The 13,241-nt window shown below is 53.0% G+C and overlaps 1 protein-coding gene across 1 annotated transcript; it reads right to left on the bottom strand.

The window, feature by feature from the left end:
- Window positions 1-11,742, bottom strand: LOC125520139 (electron carrier/iron ion-binding protein). The gene is made up of 5 exons (XM_048684967.2): window positions 11,368-11,742; window positions 11,194-11,255; window positions 1,045-1,135; window positions 873-957; window positions 1-789 (listed from the first exon to the last, which is right to left on the bottom strand). The coding sequence occupies exons 1-5, from the start codon at window positions 11,568-11,570 to the stop codon at window positions 118-120; spliced, it is 1,113 nt and encodes a 370-aa protein (XP_048540924.1). The 5' UTR covers window positions 11,571-11,742; the 3' UTR covers window positions 1-117.
- Between the last annotated feature and the right edge of the window lie 1,499 nt (window positions 11,743-13,241).

Raw genomic sequence — 13,241 nt, 5'->3', positions numbered from 1 at the left:
TAGATAAACAGTACTGCTTACGTTTTGACGTTATCAGACAGCAAGAAACCAGTCCACATTTTGTATTCACGACATGCCTCTGGGGTTTGGAGGCATAGGACCAGTCCAGGTCCCAGATTACAGCTGAACAACCTGACTCAAAGAAGATAACTCGTTGATCTTAGACATCATGTTCTCGTCTACCTCCAGCCTAGTTGTGAGCTTTGGAAATGAATAAGTGGGCGCAACTGCGGGGGTTGATTCTTGGTCGCTTGACTTGTTTGATGTGCCCATGGAGGAGGAAGCAATCTCCTTCCCAAACAGCTGCGCCATGATATTGAGGCAAGGCTTCAAATCATCCTCACTCTGTGCTTTTGTCAACTTACCAAGCAGCTCGTTTGTTTTCGCGTTTCTCACTGTTTGCTGTTTTATGTTCCACTTCACCAGCTTTGTATGGTCATCTAGATTTTGGTCAGAGGAGTTGTCATCCTCGTAGGCACTGTTCTTCTCTTGCAGTTTCTTCAGCTTCTGGTCCAAGACAGTGGCAATCCTCTCTTTAAAGCCAGCTGCATTTGCACCATCAGATTTTAACCTCACCTTTGCCTCAGAGACCATTATTTCCATCATTTCTTCTGAGGAAGTTGCTTCAGTTTCATGTTCACCAGAAGAATCTTCTTTGAGATAGAATGTTTCCTCCAGCAATCCAATATTCTGTGTGTACCTATCATATGCTTCATTTTCAACATCAATATCTCCTTGCATATGTTCCTTTAGCTTCATAAACCTCCACTTGTTAATGCTTGCAATGTCCTACAACACAAGTACTGCAAGTTATTAACCACGGGAGTATAAAACTACTCTAAATAATCAAACAGGGTGGAACAGCCAACAACCTTCTTGGCAAGGGACTTTCTTGTTCGGATTGAATTCAGAAAATGATGAGGAAGCTTTTGTAGGGAAGACAGCCTCGACGAAGAACTACAAGAAATGACAAGCAAGCATTTGAAATAAGGACCCTTTCTTGCATAAAGATGAATTTTTACTAGTGGGGTTTCTGAAGATTACCCGGTTAAAGGTGAATTGGTTGATGGTTGGTCTGACAAAGGGATAGGAGCTGGTGGTGTCTTCTCTGGCAATGTGTTGTTCTGTTTGAGAACTGCAGTGATAAGTGGAGCAAGAAAAGATTAGTGCCATTTGTCCAAAATAAAGAGTTTAAAGATAAACTACTATTACCTCAGTTCCTAACTGCCAAAACATCATATATTTAGGAACGGAGGTAGTAATATATTTAATGCAGACATGATGCTGCACCAAAACAATGTAAAAGGATGTACTCCCTCTGTAAACTAAAATGTCTTATATTAGATCACTAATGATCTAAAACGTCTTACTTTAGTTTACAGAGGGAGTAGAAACTAAGATAAATGAAGAGAGGCAGATTTAAATAGTATCATAAATAAAATACCGACAGACATAAGCAAGTGTTCTACCTTAATAACTAGTAAGCCTGCCATGAAAAATGAGGGAGCGTTCTGATCCTAAATTCTCAAGGCCTAAAGCAAAGATCTCTTATAGGCTTGGCTGACTAGACTAGGCCTTTGAAATTGTAAAAAACTTGCTGATGCACTCTTGGCTACAACTGTCGGATTTCGGGTTCCGGCGAACCCTTGAGGTTCGAACATTGGGGTGCGCCGACAGTAGCCCCCGGGCCCAAGGCGCGCCCGGACTTGGCCGTGCAGGGAGGCGGAAGGGCAAGAGCGAAGCGCCGCGGGCCCTAACAGCCTGCGGCCTTGGGCACCGCGTGGCGGTTGACTGGACGTGGGCGGCACTGTTCCCCACGCCCTCCTTATCTTGCGCCATGCTAGGCAGACCCGTAGTTGTACACAGCCGTTCCCTTTTCTGCTGCTCGAGTGCCCTCTGTCCTTCCTTCGCTCGAACTCCGGCTTCTGTTTTCAACCTGATCTCGAACCTTCCTCCCCCCCTTCCCATCGCCATGGCTCCGACGAAGAAGGGGAGAGGGAAGAAACACGTGTCTCCGCCTTACCCGCTGCCGTCGGCGGCCCCCGCCGAGGGCTTGGGCAAGGTCAGCTTGGCTCTGGCCACCATCTTCAATGAATGCGGGAGGACGACGGCCTGGCCCGCGTCCCACTTCTCCATCGACAGGAAAGCCACCGAGGTCTCGTATCTTGCCGACGCCCTGTGGGCGGGTCTGGTTCCTCCCTTTTCTGATTTCTTCAACGTCGTGCTTTCCCACTATCAGATTCACATGATGCATCTGGGTCCTGAATCCATCACCCTCCTTTCGGTCTTCGCCTTTGTTTGCGAAGCTATGGTGAGCATCCCTCCTTCGGTTGCCTTGCTGCGCCACTTCTTCTCGTTGCATCTTGTCGACCCTGCCCAATGCTGGGCTTGCGTGAGCTTCGCTGCCGCGCCTGAGACGGCGGCCTCTGGGATTGACTTCAAGCTCCCCCTGCCCGCGGTTGGGTTCCGCGAGCGGTGGCTGTATGTGGACGCAGGGGTGCCCAGCCCCCTGCTATCGGAGCCGACCTCACCTGCTGTTCCCAATTCGGGCTGGGGCCAGGAGACGCTCGAGAGCCCTCGGCTCGTCTTCGTCTGGCGCCGCTTCGCGCTCTTGAGGTCGCTTGGCGTGACAGCGCCCAAGGTGGTGAAGGAGTTCCTGCTATGCCGCGTTGCTCCTCTTCAACGCCACTCTCGCCGGATGTGGGCCTTCCGTGGGCGCGAGGATCGTATGAGACTCCAGGAAGAGGACCTGGCTCCTGAGGTGCTGAGGACAGCGCTCTTGACCCTGGCTGGGGACCCCAACCCCGGCAGCGTCCAGCAGGGAGGGGCCTTGTTGTACCTCTGCCAGAGCAGGGGCGACTTTGTGAACCAGATGCCCGTCTTTGATGAGTGGGGGCCGCGCCCCGCCGGCCTTCAGGGGCCTCACGAGAACCCAGTGGTGGTGACTGCCCTTCCAGTCGGCCAAGGCGACTCGTCCTCGAGTGGCGGAGCAGGAAGGCACGAGGCGCCAGAGGCCGAGGGGGCTCCCGGCGCGGTGACAGCGCCGGGCGAGGCTCATGAGGAAGCAGCTCTTGGGGCCCGTGCCGCTGAGGCTGAGGATGACGAGCAGCTGCCCTCAATGCCTGCAACTGGGGCCCCTGAGGCTCCAGCTGCGTCTCTTGGGGAGGTGATTGGCAGCGCACAGCAGACAGGCGTCCCTGCCGCAGATCGCCTTGACGCTCCGTCTTCGTCGCAGGTTGATCCATGCGCCCAACTCTTGGGCCGCTTCCGCGTGAACTTCGAGGCTCTCCGAAAGAGAAGGGAGACCCTGGGCGACGATTACCCTTGTCGCCTGCTGAAGCGTAGGAAGTACTTCGCCACTGATGAGTAAGTTTTCTCCTTTCCCAGCCCTGATCCTTCTGTTGCTCTTACTGACTCTTGCTCCGCAGGCCCCTTCCAGCCGAGCTTGCGGAGACGGCTGAGGAGCCGTCCCTCTTGACTTCGCCCCCTCCACCGTCCTCAAGCGCTCCAAGCAGTGGAGCCCTTGTGGTGAGGGCGACTGACGAGGCGAACCATCCCGAGGCGTATCGTGGCCCCGCGCACCTCGCGATCCTTCGCGGGCCTTCTCGTGGCATAGCCAGCCTGTCATGGGCTTCTCGCCTGGTCGTGGACTGCGATTGGCCGAGGCGCTTCCTGCGCTCTTCTCCTGAGGACGGGCTGGCTCCAGGCCGGGCTTCTGACGCGACGTGCCCGGCCGTCGCGAGGGTGCCAGCCCCCAGCCCGGAGGGGGAGTGCTGACTCACGGCCCCCGACGCTTGCTTGGGGCAGATGATGGTGTGGAAGACGTGCTCGAGCGCGTTCGGGAGCGTCGCGCTCTCCGCCAAGGATTCCTTCGAAGGGCGACTGACGCAGTGAGCCTGCTTGGTGAGGAGCTTGCTGATGAAGACGCGCGCCTTAAGGCCGAGGGCCTGCGCCTAGCTGCAGAGAGGCGTGAGCTGGAGGGCGCCATCGCCTTTGCGCGCCGTCAGCGTGATCTTGATGAAGCAGAGACCAAGGCGTCGTTGGTGGCCTCTCGGGAGGCCCGGTCTTGGGCCGCTGAGGAGGCTCGGGAAGTTGACCGGCGGCGAACGGCTGCGGAGGAGCGGGCTCGGGAGCTTCTGGCCTGGTGCCACTCGCTGGAGGAGCAGGTGGAGCTGCGCGAGGCAGCCCTCGCGTCGATGAAGGTGGCCTCTGGCGACTCAGCAGAGCTCCAGAAGCGTGAGGAGACGCTGACGCTGGAAGCCGCCGAACGTACCCGCGAGTACGAGCGTCTGGAGACGAGGGAGCGCTTGGTGACGCAGGCGGAGGATGATGTTGCTGCACAGGAAGCCCGCGTCCTGGAGAAGGTCGGACGTCGAGTGGCGATGGCGCATTTGAACCTCGAGCACGAGTTCAAAGAGAAGCTGGGATTGATCCGGGCCGAAGCTGAAGGCAGGACTGCTGCCTTGAGGGCCAAGCTGGAGGAGGTGACGCGGCGGGCCGATGCTTTCCGGGCCGCCCTTGAGGTGGCGCAAGGTGAGTTAACCACTTCCCAGGCCGAGGTGCTCCTTCTTCGCCAGCGGGTGGAGGAGGCTGAGGCTGTCGCGCGCCAGAATGCGGACGAGATACGTCAGCGGCGGATCCTGGAGCACGAACACGGCCCCATGCTCACCACGCTCCGGGAGAGAGCCAATGCGGCCTTGGGCAACATCTGCGAGGAGGCCGTCAGCGAGCCGCACGCAGTCAACTATGCTGGCAATCTTCAGTTCTTCACTGACGTGGTGACGCAGCTGGAGGCGCAGTCGACCAGGGCTGACAGGTTGGTGGAGGAGAGGAGCCGCGCCCTGCTCAGGCACGCCTTTTCTCGCGTCTTCAGCCACCTCTGAAACATGGATCCCTACTTTGATTTTGACGCCGTCATCGCCCCAGTCCCCCAGGCCGTCCGAGGCGAGCTGGCGCACTGGGTGGAAGACAATGTGGACGCTCTTGTCAGGGCCTTCGCCTCGGACAACGACGACGTGATCGTGGCGGCTGACAAGGGCGGCGTGATGGACGGCTCTGACGCCGTTAGCGGCAACGCGGACAGCGATGGCGAGTTCAGCGACGCCAGCAACGGTTCTGGTGGTGCTCCTGAGGACGCATTGGGGGATCCATCCGACTGATTGTGCATCGTTTCTGCTTCCTTACCCTGCATGAATAGAACTCAGATTTCGACCTGATAGCTGTGAGAGCATTTTGGAGGGGGAGCCCCTCATGTAAAACTTGTGTTTATCGTATCAGTAGAAGCTACATCGCCCATGCACCCGCGCCAAGTGGCTGGCTTAAGCGACGCGCTGGTCGGCTAGTTTACGTTTGTTCCGTGCTGGCCCTGAGGCAGCCAGCGGGGGTTGTGATGTCCTGATTGTCCCCTAATTGAATTCCGTAGGATCTGCAGTAAAACATCCTCCTGAGAGGACGCGGCGGCGGCAGTCTGGGCTGCGCGCAAGCTAGGCCTGACCCGGCTCGTGAGGGGCTCGCGAGGAGAGGCGGCTGAGGCGAAGTGGTAACCAAAACGCAAGAAATTGCTCGAACGAGACTAAGCACCCCTTCCCCAAACACACGCAAATCTCAAATTCAAATCCAACTTGAATTCAGCGGGGGAAAGCGACAACCAAGGGGAAGAGCAACGAAAGCAAACAAAAGGCCGCGTCCGGCACCTAGTCTAGTCTTGGACGTCTTCTCACCAGCACGGAGCTAAGTGCTGCCACTGGGCATGGGAGGGAGCCCCAGGGCCTGAGGCCGGCACGCATGAGACTCTGGGGCATGTACAGCCCCACTCATTATTACGTGAGTGTCACGGGGCGGCGAGCTTCATAGGCACTGGGCCTTCTTCACAGGTACTGGCCTTGCTTCATATCGCCAGATGAGGGCCCCGCCTTGCGCCACACTCTAGTGCCATCAACGACGACCGGAAACCAGGACGCCGCCGATGGGGTAGAGCGGTCGCCAGCGGTTCCCCCGACGACCACGGGTCCTCCGCCGGGGGCAGGCCTTGGGGCACCTCCCCAGCGGAGGGCCTACCTCCTAAGAACACCTTGCTCCGAACACCGCCGTGGTGATGTCGAATCCCTGCCCCTCTCCTACAACCCCCTGCGCCCTCCTCCTGAGGGGTAGGAGACTGTGGGAGCGGGGCAGCTGCCCGTTGTGGCAACCTGCACCTCCTGCGATCCATGGTTAGCGTATGCCTGCTGAAGAATTAGTGGTACCCGATAATCGTTGCCTCCAGCGTGCCCAGTGGGACCGTCCTGAGACTCCTGGAAGGGCTCAGCTTCTGGCGCCTCGTCCCCCCAGCTTGGGCTGAGGAGCGAGCCTTGTTCGCCCTCGTATGGGTGTCCTTGGTCCATCATGTGGGGCACGTACTCCTCTGGCGCCATCATCCCGAAGCCCACGCCGTAGTGCTCTGCGTGCCACGCGGTCCTGCCTGACGCGCCTACCGTGGGTTGGCAGCGCGGCTGTCCACTGGGGCCGCGGGTCGCGTCGAGTCCTTCGCGGATCAGGAGCGGGGGCAGCGCCGCCGCCGGTCCGGTGCTGACAGCCTCGCTGGTGTTGGAGTAGCCTTGGAGCCCACGAGCGCGTGCGGGGCCCCCGCGCGGGCCGCCCTGAGTTGGAGATGGGAGCTAGGTGCAGAAGGGGTGAGCCCCGAGGCGGCGAAGCCCAGGAGCTCTGCCATCCGCTCCAGCAGCACGTCGCGGCCGCCCTCCAGCAGTCTGCACTGCAGCAGCTCTCGGGCCACTGTGAGCGCGGCCCTCGAGTTCGCTTGCTCCCGGCGGGTGTACGGTGTCGTGGTCGCAGCGTGATTGGAGGCCCTTGCTGCCGACCGCGCCTGCCGCGGTGTGAGAGCTGTCGAAGCCTGTCCGCGTCGCCCGCGGCCCGCAGCGCCCTGCGGACCGCGAGCTGCCTGGGGCACGGGGTCGCCCGAGGCGAGCGGCTCTGCGCGGGCGGGCCATGCCGCCCATGGGTCTAGGTTGCCCTCCTGGTCGCCGGGCATGGTGATGACGACGCGACGGGGCACGAAGTGGTGGAAGACGAATTCTGGCGCACCCCTACCTGGCGCGCCAAATGTCGGATTTCGGGTTCCGGGAGACCTTTAAGGTTCGAACACTGGGGTGCGCGCGGAGATTTCGCCTCCTACCTACCTGCACCCCTCCGCCATGCTAGGATCTAAAACTAAGGAAAGAACAACACAAGAGACGCAGGGTTTATACTGGTTCGGGCCACCGTTGTGGTGTAATATCCTACTCCAGTGTGTGGTGTGGTGGATTGCCTCTTGGGTTGATGATGATGAACAATACAAGGAAGAACAACCTCGCAAGGGTCTGTTCTTGGCTAGGGCGATGAACTGCTCAGAGGAGTTCAGTCACCTTTTTCTCTCTCTCTCTCTAGCCAATCGACCGAACCTCCTCTCTCTCTAGAGCCCTTTTCTTGGTGGGTGGCTGGTCCTATTTATCCTCTTCCCAAATATCGAGCGGGAAGGGAGCCAACATTGGCGGGCTAATTTGAAGGAGACAGCAAGTATCAGCTATCCTGACAAAAGTAGTCTTCGCCTGCGCAAAGCTCTGGTGATGACGCCGTTTTGGGCTCCACGATGACCTCCGTCTCGTAGTCCTCCTGGTTTTGATCTCGTTGCACCGAAATGGCAACCTTTGCCTGATGCCTCCGTACTCCGCGGCTGCGCTTGCCTCCTTTGCACCAAAGAGGAAAGGAGGACGCTGCGCGGGCTGGCACCCGCCTGGCGCCCTGAGTCGTCATGGCTTGCGTCACGGGCACCTCATGAGGTACCTCGCCTTGATCTCTCCGCCTCCTCGTGAACCAGCCTGACGAGGCCGTGCCTGAGGAAGCTCCGCGTCGTCCGCCCCGCGAGGCTTGGCCCCTCGCGAGGGTCTTGGGTTTGTGTTGATGAAGATGGACCGTGCTGGGCCCCCCTTTGAGCCACGCCGCAGGCAGGCAAGTCTGGGAACCCCCGTTCCCAGAACGCCGACAACAACTTTTTTATCTATGGAATGGGGGAAGATCATTCACTCTCCATCTCTATTAGCACCTTCTCTCCAATACAATCGCACCTTTCTAGTAAGATTCATGCAAGAGCCTCAGGACTTATCTTTTTTCATCTTAACCCTCCTCTTCCTCTATCCTTCATTAGATCAAGAAGGGCATTGCTCCTGTTCTGGTTCCACTATATACTAATGCAAGGCCAGATCAGTAACCTGAGCAAAGTGAGACTTCTATTATGATATTGATACCAAATGCCTTTCCTACCAAGTTTGAGAGAGACTCAAACATAACCTCAGTTTTTGACCAAACAAATGGACACTCGGAAGTTGCCCATTGCCATCAAGTGTAAAATAACAAAACATCATCCCCGGTTAAAATGAATTGGCTAATAATGGCTAGCTAGCCTAGCTAAGATAGAGCGAGCTGACTTGGCTACTGAACCACACAAATTGTGAACTATGACCATCAAACAAGGGAGGCTAAATGGTGAAGAAGCAGCTAGCCCAGCTAAGATACAGTCATACGCTGCATATTAGCTAAGCATCCGAACAAAACCTGAACTATGACCATCAAACAGGTGTGGCTAAATGACGAGAGAGGCTAAGGGTGTGTTTGGTTTACAACCTATACTGATCACACCAAAAAAATAGCTTTCCCGTATGATTTGGCTGCCGTGTGGCCTGAGGCCAAAACTTTGGCTCGCCCATCGCTCCCTGGACGTCCCCGTGCTATTTTCGCCAATTGTTGGTGCACAGAGGGCACGGAAAAAGCTCGCGAAAAGCCGGCGAGTGTGAATACGTTTGGTGCTGTTAAAAAGGCAGGCAGATTATCCTGCTAAATTAAAGCTAACTGAATCCAAAGCGCCACGCGCTCACGCACATCTTACCTGATTAAATTGCTTGGCTGTTTCCTCCTATAATTAACTGCAGCTTCTTTGCATGAGACTCGCTCCATGCCGTGCATGCCCAATTTTACTAACACGTGTATTGGCTGCATGCTTCGCAGCTTCGGAGGCTCCTCCCCTCTTAATTGATGTAATTTGTTTCCTACTTGCGCTTTTAATGCCGTGGACTTGGCCGGCTGACCCTATAATCATTTATGCGCCTCACTTTTTTAAAACCAAGCACTAATCAATCCAAGTTGCCAAACTTATCCTAACTCCAAATGGATGCCTAGCAATTTTGCCAAAATCTTGGCAGGTACAATGGCTATAATCTAAACAACAACTTACCAAATTTTTGGTTGGGCTGGTTGAGGCTCAAACCGAACACACCCGAAAACCAAAAGGAGGTCGCCATTGGGAAATTATTCCAGGCAGGCTGGGCTAAATTAGTGGCAATGCATATACTTGGAAATCTGCTAACTGCTCATCATCCTCACCGTGTGGTGGATGTGGAAGACGTGCAACGCCAAACAACCCACACTCACTTGTCTAACTCAGATCACCAGAGACGAGGCTTGTTCGCGGGCTCGCGCTGGAGCCACTGCTTTGGTTAACATGATCCCCGAGACGTAGCCATTTCCTCGCCTTGTGACCATTAGTGCTGCTCCCCGTGTCACATATGCTCAATGCTCATGTGCACGTGGAATATATGGTTGTCATGTATTGAACCTTTCTCCTATAATTAACTGCAGTTCTTTTGCATGAGACTTGCTCCATTCCGTGCATGCCCAATTTTACCAACACGTGTATTGGCTGCATGCTTCGGAGGCCTCCTCCCCTCTTAATTGATGTGATTTGTTTCCTACTTGCGCTTTCATGCCGTGGACTTGGCCGGCTGACCCTATAATCCTTTATGTGCCTCACTTTTTAAAACCAAACACTAATCAACCCAAGTTGCCAAATTTATGCTAACTCCAAATGGGTGCCTAGCAATTTTGCCAAATCTTGGCAGGTACAATGGCTATAATCCAAAAAACAACTTACCAAATTTTTGGTTGGGCTGGTTGGGGCTCAAACCAAACACACCCGAAAACCAAAAGGAGGTCGCCATTGGGAAATTATTCCAGGCAGGCTGGGCTAAATTAGTGACTGTGCATATACTTGGAAAGCAGCTAACTGCTCGTCATCCTCACCGAGTGGTGGCTGTGAAACACGTGCAACGCCGAACAACCCACACTCACACGAGGCTTGTTCATGGGCTCGCGCTGGAGCCACTGCTTTGGTTAACATGATCCCGTGAGGTAGCCATTTCCTCGCCTTGTGGCCATTAGCGCTGCTCCCCATGTCATATATGCTCAATGCTCATGTGCACGTGGAGTATTTGGTTGTCATGTATTGAACCTTTCTCCTATAATTAACTGCAGTTCTTTTGCGTGAGACTCGCTCCATGCCGTGCATGCCCAATTTTAACAACACGTGTATTGGCTGCATGCTTCACAGCTTCGGAGGCCTCCTCCCCTCCTAATTGATGTGATTTATTTCCTACTTGCGCTTTTAATGCCATGGACTTGGCCGGCTGGACCTATAATCCTTTATGTGCCTCACTTTTTAAAACCAAGCACTAATCAATCCAAGTTGCCAAACTTATGCGAACCCCAAATGGATGCCTAGCAATTTTGCCAAAATCTTGGCAGGTATAATGGCTATAATCCAAACAACAACTTACCAAATTTTTTGTCATGCCAAAATTTTAGTTGGGCTAGTTGGGGCTCAAACCAAACACACCCGAAAACCAAAAGGAGGTCGCCATTGGGAAATTTTGCAGGCACGCTGGGCTAAATTACTGACGGTGCATATACTTGGAAAGCAGCTAACTGGTCATCATCCTCATCGCGTGGTGGCTGCGGAAGACGTGCAACGCCGAACAACCCACACTCACCTGTCTAACTCAGATCACCAGAGACGAGGCTTGTTCGTGGGCTCGCGCTGGAGTCACTGCTTTGGTTAACATAATCCCCGAGACGTAGCCATTTCCTCGCCTTGTGGCCGTTAGGGCTGCCCCCCGTGTCACATATACTCAATGCTCATGTGCATGTGGCATATTTGGTTATGTGTTGAACCTCTCTCTCCCCCCACCCCCACCCCCTCAATGAAATGGTATGCAAATCTTTGTGTATTCGCGAAAAAAACTGCTCCGGTGTGGCTAACAAAAAAAAATGCAACTTATCGTTGAAGATAAAATCTATTATCAGCAGCAGCGTTAGTGGCATTATTAGGCATACCATGAATGTGGCAAGGGTTCTGAGCTTTGTAGCAGCAGCTCTTGCAACACTGGAACGGGCACCTGAAAAGCCAACCAATGCACAAATTTCACGAACCCAGACAGATACAGAGATAAGCACCAGCGCGAGAAACAAATCCTGCCTAAGAAGCTTGAGAAGTCCTGGTCCCCTTACCGGGAGCGGGCGACGTTGCCGCACTGGATGCACTTAGGTTTGTTGAGGCCGCGGAGGTTGGGCTTGGGCATGTCGAATCCGGCGACGGGGGGCGGCTTCTGCGGCGTTCCATTGCCATTGGATACCACGGGGGAAGGGGCCGGAGGAGGAGCGGAGGAGTCGCTCGCCGCCTTGCCGCTGGAGGCCGGAGACGACGCGGCCATCGAACCCTGGATTGCGCGACGGTAAGGTCCGCGTAGGCGGTGGAAGGCGTCGGTTCCGTCGAGGTGTCAGCGGCGTCTCCGGCGAGACGTCGCTGGTGGAACCGGGCTCAAATTAGATGCGGCTCGCGGCTAGGGTTTCAGCTGATTGGGGATTTTGCGGTTTTTGCGAAACGGTCTTTCGACTATTGTGATATCGCAAAACTACTCACTCACCCGTTCAAATAAAAAGAAACCTATAAATTCCCTCTATAACCATGACAATAAAATAGATATTATCACATTTTTTGCAAAACTTTCAATCTATTCATCTTCAAGAATAAAAATGGCAGTACAGCGAACAGCCGAAATAATAAAAATTACATCCAGATTTATAGACCACCTAGCGACGACTACAAGTACTGAAGTGAGCCGAAGGCGCGCCCGTCGTCGTCCCTCCCTCGCTGAAGCCGGGCAAAACTTATTATATTAGACGGTTGTGAATTCGTCGTGCTAAGATTTTATAGGACCAACACAACATAACAGAATCCGCCGCCATTAAAGAATAGCGTAGATCGAAAGGATCCAACCTGAAGACACATGAACATAGACGAACTACGACTAGATCCGAGCAAATCCACCAATGATGGATACCCCAGAGACACACCTCCACACGCACATCGATGATACTAAACACACCACTAAGACACACTTCCTTCAAGTAAGTTCTCATCGGTGCAAAAAGCAATAAAAATTGCTCCTAAATATGTATGATATTTTATTATAAGGGGAAATAAACATTGTATGAGCTTGTGATGATAAAAAAAAAAGACGGGCTGCATAATAAAGGTTGCTATCATAAAGGGCAATATAACGTGACGTTCCTTTGCATTAAGGCTTGCACATCCAAAAATAAAAAGCACATGGCAACCTCTTCTTTCCTCTACGAAGGGACTATCTTTTATTTTTATGTATTTACTTTTATGCAAGAGTCGATAATATTTCTTCTCATTTCAACCTCAATTATTCTCTAGTTGGCAAGTACCATGTGGTGGGGAAAATCCAAGCACATATGGTCATTTAAATATATTTGATCATGAATTATTATTGTTGACAACTATCTATATGATAAATAAGTTGGGAGGCGAAACATTAAGCCCCTATCTTTCTCTGTGTTCGATGGATGCTATTTATTCTAAAAATGTGCTTTGAGTGAGCAATCATGGAAGACTATATTGAGTATGTGAAATTTGCTAAATCAAAGTTCTTAAATAGACTCTTCCTGAAAATAAGATGAATTGCAATTGTTTGATGACTGAAAACATAGTTTGTTAGTTTTCAAGAAACTTTATGGTCTATACTTTAACTTGTGAATAGCTTGCTACTGATCATGAGAAGTTTTATGAGATAAGCTACTGTTTTATGATATATAATGATGCTAAAAAAAATGTTTGGAACTATCATTGATCAAACTTGTGCACTTGCTAGCATTCACATTTCATAAATTATTTCTTTTATCATTTATCTACTCGAGGACGAGTAGGAATTAAGCTTGAGGATGTTGATACATCTCTAACGTATCTATAATTTATGAAGTATTCAGGCCATGTTTACAACAATTTTATATGGTTTTAGTATGATTTGATTAAAACTAACCCGGACTGACGTTGTTTTCAACAGAACTACCGTGGTGTC

Source organism: Triticum urartu, chromosome 7A (assembly GCF_056163025.1).
Source record: "Triticum urartu cultivar PI428250 chromosome 7A, HENAU_Tu73, whole genome shotgun sequence".
Classification (NCBI taxonomy): domain Eukaryota; kingdom Viridiplantae; phylum Streptophyta; class Magnoliopsida; order Poales; family Poaceae; genus Triticum; species Triticum urartu.
Note: the sequence above shows the minus strand (reverse complement) of the source record. Positions and strands in the feature narration are given on the sequence as shown.

What these genes read in the sequence shown, in the direction of transcription:
- LOC125520139 (XM_048684967.2), bottom strand. Translation starts at nt 11,570, where the DNA reads ATGGCCGCGTCGTCTCCGGCCTCCAGCGGCAAGGCGGCGAGCGACTCC. An exon ending in ACCAATTCACCTTTAACCGG is followed by an intron (nt 958 to 1,044) that starts GTAATCTTCAGA and finishes CATTTCTTGTAG; the next exon opens with TTCTTCGTCGAGGCTGTCTT. An exon ending in GAAAGTCCCTTGCCAAGAAG is followed by an intron (nt 790 to 872) that starts GTTGTTGGCTGT and finishes CTTGTGTTGTAG; the next exon opens with GACATTGCAAGCATTAACAA.